This window comes from Physcomitrium patens, chromosome 6 (assembly GCF_059467195.1).
Source record: "Physcomitrium patens ecotype Gransden chromosome 6, ASM5946719v1, whole genome shotgun sequence".
Classification (NCBI taxonomy): Eukaryota; Viridiplantae; Streptophyta; class Bryopsida; order Funariales; family Funariaceae; genus Physcomitrium; species Physcomitrium patens.
In genome coordinates, this window is record NC_143415.1 from 7,197,296 (window position 1) to 7,204,514 (window position 7,219).

The 7,219-nt window shown below is 43.7% G+C and overlaps 1 protein-coding gene across 5 annotated transcripts; it reads left to right on the top strand.

Moving 5' to 3' along the window:
* The first annotated feature begins 493 nt into the window (after positions 1-493).
* On the top strand, positions 494-6,582 carry LOC112283496 (uncharacterized protein At4g19900). 5 transcript variants are annotated; one of them, XM_090251092.1, is made up of 9 exons: positions 494-868; positions 1,218-1,319; positions 1,603-1,699; positions 1,951-2,758; positions 3,397-5,068; positions 5,224-5,373; positions 5,551-5,688; positions 5,930-6,130; positions 6,288-6,582. In XM_090251092.1, the coding sequence occupies exons 4-9, from the start codon at positions 2,503-2,505 to the stop codon at positions 6,472-6,474; spliced, it is 2,604 nt and encodes an 867-aa protein (XP_090107218.1). In that variant the 5' UTR covers positions 494-868; positions 1,218-1,319; positions 1,603-1,699; positions 1,951-2,502; the 3' UTR covers positions 6,475-6,582. The 5 variants fall into 5 exon arrangements, with proteins under 5 accessions (XP_090107218.1, XP_090107216.1, XP_090107219.1 ...); XM_090251090.1 differs by having other exon boundaries at positions 728-868; positions 1,218-1,368; XM_090251093.1 differs by lacking the exon at positions 1,218-1,319 and having other exon boundaries at positions 731-868.
* The last annotated feature ends 637 nt before the right edge of the window (positions 6,583-7,219 follow it).

Sequence of the window (7,219 nt, forward strand, 5' to 3'; positions counted from 1 at the left end):
GCGTCCATTTTTCGCACTTGAGGGATAAGGCCAGATAGAGACTGACCCCGCAACGCTACAAATTGTCGCACAATAATGCACATCTCCAGATTGTGGATCTGGTGGTAAGAGGGATATCAGGGGCCGGGTCCCACACCGCATCGACGTTGGGGCTGAAGTTGGGATCCTGAGCGACATCGGCCAGTGGGATGCGGATTTAGAAAACCCACCTGGGGATTGCGTGGACTCATTCCAGGTCGCAGGATATTATTGCACTTGTCGAGACTAAGCCTGTTTTTTGTTTACTTTTTGAGACAATTGCAAATTCACGCCGTCGTGCTGGTTGAGCCCCGGATCAGATCGTCATATCCGGGTCCGTGTCCGTGTCCGTGTCCGCCCCAACATCGTCGACCGCATCCGAAGCGGTGGATTTGTCGCAAGAGAAAGAGTGAGAGGAAGTGGAGATAGATATGTGGGCGTTGGTGGACTGCGAGGACTACTGAGAACCGGGTGAAGAAGGAGCAGCAGCAGCAGAGACCCGATTTGGGGATTTGGGCCCTCTGCCACATGTGGGACAATTCCTGGCGGTGGTGGATGGTTTCTTCCACGTTGGGTGTTTGGAACTGGGAGGGTTGCTGATCAGCCCAGTTGCACCATCCACTGGCGATGGCGAGACGCGCAGGCTTGACTTGGCCCCACGTTATTATTACTGGGCCTGCCGGCAGTCGCTTCCAGACAGACAGGGTGCAGTTTGCAGAGCTGCTGGGTCGAGAAAGCACCTGCAGCAGGGGAGACGGAGGCGGGGGCGGAGGAGACCTAGAGCGGCCGGTGCCATCCCTTTTTTTGCCATTATAGGAGAAGACGAAATTTGAAGAAGAAGAATGAGGGGGTGGGTCCACTGTCAATGTCGTCTTCTAGCATATAATCAAGGTCAGGGGAGAGAATGAAAGAGGGGAGAGGAAAGGGGAAGAAGAAGAGCGGAGTTGCGTCTGTGAAACTGGGTTCTCAAATTTGACTTCGGGCTGTGGTGGTGTGCGCTCATTAATTTTATTTTGTCAGACGCTGTGTGTAATTGAGTGAGAGAGAGCGAGAGAGCGAGAGTGTGTGTGTCTTTTCTTAGCTTTGGGGTTGAAGTTTTAAGATCTTTAAATGTGGAGACGAGTACACTCGAAGATCCTCAAGTAGCTTTCTGGTTTTGATTTGTAAACTAATCGATTAACATCTCTGAAGAATCGCAGTTCAAAGTGAATCAGCTAGAGGCTGAATTCCCTGAGCTTTCTGTGAGGCTAGCTTTTGAGCTCGTAAGTCTAAGTGCCGACAGTGGTGCCCCCGAGCTGAAGGTTCAGTGTGACATTCTCAACTCCGAACGTCTGAGTTGGTTTTGAATTAGTGAGTTGATATTCTGTTTATCTTGTCACAGTATACGTATCATTTTCGATGGCTCTGTTTTTCAAGCTCCAGATTTGTTTTATCTGCACGCAGTAGGAATCGGAGGTGGTTTCTTGGCACAGATTGCAACAACCTACGCTTCACACTTGCGATGTCAATGTATAGCTTCCCTGTGGCTTCATGTTAATCAAATGGTGAGGAGTCTAATTGTATACCCCACGCGAAATGTGTCAGGTGAGAGTATGTTGGATTTATTTCCAGTTTTGAAGAGACCAGAGATTGCCCGAGCAACTAAGTGAAGCTTCAATCCGACCGCACATCCCAAGAACAGGTCAGGTCTTGCAACAAGTGGGAAGCATGAAGGTTATTCAATGCGGCGTTTTTAATACACAATATGCTTGTTCTCTATCTCTAAAAACGTAGACAGGATTCATTTGTGGTGCTTTTGAGGAGAAAGAGGAGGGAGTGTCCGCTGTAGTTTCTGCACATCTTTGCAAATCCAGTTAGTTTGTAAGTGGCTAAGTTTCAATGTGAGAACGCTGTCGATTGGTAATGGTGACTGATAGGCGTGGATACATGCAGAGTCTATCGGTATGAGACCATCGGCAATTGTTGGAACGAAGGCGGTAGCAATCCCATCACGGCAATCTGGGTGGATGCTTGTTGGTTAACCACATACTGCAAGTAGTTTTGGAGTTGCAGTAGTGTGTTGAGAAGGGGTGGCAGGGTGAAAGGAGGGGTGATCGAGAATTATGCAACTAACTACGTGGGTCAGATGCAAGCCCATCTCAAATGAATAAGGTCAACTAATAGAGGAAAAACAACACGTCATATCCTGTGTCGCTAAGCCTCAAGTGATCGACAGCGCGAGAAGGAAATGGAAATTAGGTGTTAAAAGCAATCGGCCATTCAGTTTTGAAGCGCTACATCCTAGAAGCCACAATTTAGCATCATTGACGTTTTGATAGCTGTCATAGCTATCTCGCCTACTTAAGACAAGAGGGTTTATCCATCGTGAGGTGCACTGACGGTAGAAACAGGACTGCAGCTTGGAACCCAGGAATTATGAGGTCGCAGCTGCAAATGTCGTCGGGGGTGTGAGACAAATTCAATCAAACATTTTGAAGACGAGGGATGGATCGATTTTTTTTCCCCACTGAGACCAGAATGTCGAAGCCTCGGCATTTAGGGCCTTCCCCTTCACTGAATCGGTCATTATCAAGACTGTCTTCATCAACATCTTTCTCATCGCGGCAGTCAAATTCGAGAATTCACAAATTTCTGATCGCCGGTGGACTACTCTTGTTTGCCACCGTTGCCTTCTTCCAAGTGCATCTGCCTGGGGCCCCACAAGGCTCCAAGCTTAGTCCTCTTGAGCATGGGAAGTCAGGTTTGTACCATTACTGACTTTCGATCTCAAGCGTTGACAGCCTTTCATCGATTTTTTATTTTTGTTTTCTAACATGTACTTTTTAGAAGGTAGTTGTGTATGTCGCCTTTCTTGCACTATATTCGATGCTAGTGCTCACCAGGCAGGTTACATTTTTGATCGTACGTGTGCTGTGAAAATTCCTCGAGCATTAAGAAATCCCCTCTGTAATGTGATATGTGACTCCTATGATATGACAAGGGGATCACGGTGATGTAACATTCGGAAGAACTCAAATTCTTTCTAACGTGTCGATACACCTGGCTGAAGAATGTATCAATTTTAGTGGAAAATGTGGCCCAGGTTTTATTGCAATAAATGTCAGTGTTTTCCAGGAATAGTTTCTAATTGTAAATTATTCTGAAGATTTTAGTGCGATATTTACTCAGTTTTCTTGAGAATGGATTCATTAATTTCTCGCTCACACATGTCATGGAGAGTTTCCTTTTGCATCCGTGAGGAAACCTCATTTTCTGTTCACTGTCTTTTGATGTGTTCTGGCTCTGAATATTCATTGAGAATGATTCGACTTTTGTTTGTTTGTTTGTTTGTTTTTTTTTTTTTTGTTGTTGTTTCTTGATTTTGCTGGGGAATTATAGACAAGGGCGCTGGAGTTAAACATGCATGGTGGAAGGAGAATGTCGGGGTAAGGGATACCAGCGACTTGGATCTGGTTACTGGTAAAATCAGATCGGTTGAAAAGAGAAAGTTTGGACGAAGAATGGGAGCAGTGCAACGCGTTGAAGATGACGTAGAGGTGGGAAGTAGTGATGAAGACACAGAAACCGTAGAAGAAATGGGAGATGATGGGGATGTAGATGAAGATGAAGATTGGGATCGCTTTGATGTTGATGAAGATGATGCAGTTGTCGAAGATGAGGATGATGACCTTGAGGACATGGATCTGGCAGTTGTTGCAGAAATGGCGGATCAGGATGGTTTTGAAAGTGTAACAAATGACCCGGACTCTTCCAAAAAATCTGGACAGGAGGGTTTTAGTAAAATAAATTCAGCAGTGCCTGAGAAAGGGGGAGTTAAGAAAGTTGCCTCTTCCAAGTCACCAGGTCGTAATCGTGTAAATAATGAAAAAAGTAGCAATAGTAATACTGATCAACACAGGGGCAAACCAGGTAACTATAAACCCAAACATAACAAAATTGCTAAGGGAAATGCTGTTCCGGATTGGGTTCTTGATGATAAATTGCGTATCGAACAGGGCGAAATTTCTGAGACACATCAGAAGGGTTTTGAGAAAGACCTAATAACGGGCATAGAAAAGAGGAAGAGCTCATTCTTTTGGGATCATGCACTGGGTGTTCGCAAGAGATCTTTGGAAAATGTGGGCTCTATGGGCTTGGGAGAAATTAAGAACTCAACTGCCATCTATAAGCCTGGCGAGGTTGTGGAAGACAAACGTGTAGCAACAGGGGACAAAGAAGCAGCCAAAGTAGCTGTGCTGCAGTTGAGAGGCTTCAAGGAAGTCGTTGAGAATTGGAAGGAGCGGTTCAACAGCGATGATGAGTTGATAGACGATGATGTTCAGCAACGCCTTGAAGGTGTGCGTGAAATTGAAGATGCTTTGTTGTTGAATGGGGATGTAGCACCAGAGAAGCCGACACTTTCCAAGAAGTTTGATGCTGCTTTGAAGAAGGGAGGAGGAAGATTTGACCCTATGAATCCTGCCAACAACCCAATGCTTCAAGATCCTGACACAGATCCCGGGACGTGGATGACGAAGACTGACAAAGAGATGTTAATGGCTATCAAAGGAGGTCGTTTCAGTGGTGGTTTGCCACCCAAGGTCCTCTTGAGGGGCAATATCCCTGGGACTGTTACTAAGACAGATGCCGAGGTGGATAGACGAGCCTCCGCAGTCGAGGCTTCCAGTTATGCAAGGCAGGAGAAAAGAGAGATTACCAAATCTATTCTAGCTGAAATCAGCGATCTACGTAGATCCGGCGAGGTACATGGTGCGGGTGGGCTGGGAAAATTCATGGAATTGAGCTCTCAGAGAAATGGAGATGAGAGGCAATCAGTATATTATCCCGGAATAGGATCTTCACTGTCCTTTTTGAATTTTACGGAAGCTTTCTTGGGGCAAGAGAGCTGCTCACTTAATGTCTTTATGGCTTGGGTTACCCCTGCACGGGATTTCACAGCCAGGCACCAACGGGCGTTAGAAAGTCTTTTTCGCATTCACCGGAATGCTTGCGTGGTCATTTTCTCAGACACACTTGAGTTTGATTTCTTCAGTACATTCGTGAAAGAAGGGTACGTCAACCACCAATACTTTCTGTTTACTGTTGTTTGTTGTTTCCGTTTGCAGCATTGATATCCCCAATTGTTTTGTTGTTTAGAAATTGGCTCCTGTTGAGTTTTAGCTTGTTTTTATCTTGATTACATCCCTGTGGATCTTTTCACTTCAGGTACAAGGTAGCTGTGGTGCGACCAAATCTGCAGGAGCTTCTAGCAGACACTCCATCTGATGTTTTCTCTGCTGTCTTGCCGAAGTTGAAAGAGAAGCCTTTGTTTCACTTGCATATTACTGAACTTCTAAGATTAGCAGCTCTTTACAGGTAAGTTTCTAAGCATCTTCGAGTTGTTTTTCTTCGGTGAACTGAATCTAACAATTTGAGTGGAACAATGTACGCGAAGTTTTTTTTTTTTTTTTTTTAATTATTGCTCCCTCCTTCAGATCATCTCCCCATTTGATGGCAAGGTTCAACGATGATGAACAATTGGAATCTATGCAGGTTTGGAGGAATATATCTGGACATGGATGTGCTTGTCTTGCGACCTATGGACAATCTACGCAATACTTTAGGTTCTGAAATCACTGCGAACGGAAACCTACGACTTAGTGGTGCTGTTTTGGTCTTCGAGAAGTCCAGGTTCGGATTGCCACCTTTGTATGAGTTGATCAAATTTCTCTTTTTCCTTGTAATACACCTACCTGAACGAATTAGCTCCTTTTTGTCCGACTGAGCATGCAGGATTGAACACAACTGAATCTGCTAACTATTTGCTTCATAATATAAATGATTTTAAAAAAAAAATAAAAAAATCCTCTGATTTGGTTCTGTTTATTAGATTGACTTCATTCAAATTGTGAATCTGAATTTGTTCACGCAGTCTATTTCTGAAGAAGTGTATGGAGGAATTCACGAGGACGTACGACGAGACATTAGATCAGTATAATGGAGCAGATCTCTTGACACGAGTTGCCAATTCTACTGTTGATGAAGAGGGTACTACATGGACAAAGCTGCCGCATTTGTTGAAGATTCAAGGGCCGTCTACGTTTTTTCCACTGGATTCAAGTGGGATCTCAAAGTGAGTCCAATCTCTTGCTTCAAAATTAGTTGGATTTTCTGTAGTCTTGGTTCTGGTGTACTCCCCCGGACACACAAGTCTCCATGTTAACTTACGGATTGTGTTAATCTTTCTGATTTTTCGTTTTTTCGTGTTTTTTTTTCCTCCTTGTGAACAGATTCTTTGCAGCACCTAAAGATGACATCGTGAAAGAAAAGCAACGGAACCTGCTGATCAGAATTTCCGAAGAGGCAATCACTGTCCATTTGTGGAACAGTGTTACATCGAGCCTAGTTACGGAGCCAAATAGTCTTGTAGAAACCATTCTGAGCCGATCTTGTCTGCGATGTGAGAATGTTCTATGATTGTCTCAGATTTTTTGAACCCGGAAATTGTATAAGATTAGTATCTATGTACCATAAGATTAACATTTGTGTACCGTATATACCGCAGCAATATCTTTTCTATGTTTATTTTGTTCTCTTATTATTGTTATTTTTATGATTTTGAAAGAAACGTAGGTAACAGCGTAGTTGGTAGGACCAATGAACGGGAACAACTGGCAGTTGGTTTAATATCAAACCGAGCTAAACGCCCAATTGACTGCTGCATCAGTGATTTCTTTTCCCAAAACCTTGTTCTAAAATATGAAGATACTTATCTGAAATGATGTCGGAGATGAAAGTTTTACACAAAGCATATAGCCAATTTTCAAGTTCGGAACGTGGATGACCTTTTTCGGCTTTTTCTATGATTCCAAGCTTTTAAGATGCGAAATCATTTTTTTTTAAAGAAATCGGCAATTGTGAAGGCTCTATGAGACACTGACAAGTCTGGTGACTTCCATTGGAATCCTTCAAAGCCAAAATCCTAATGTCTACAGTCTGCCATCTGCAGCATTAATTCACCATAGAGCAGTTAATACCGAAATCTTACGACCTCGGCAATTGTTATGCGAATGCAGGCTTGTAAAAGCATATGAAGTGGAACAATCCAAACGGCTTTTGATGCCAACACTACCAGTTTTGAATTCTCATAAGTTTTTGTTAGCAATTTGGAAAAAAAGAGATTTAAAAAGAACCTGTGTGCCGATTATTTGGTGAAGTACGC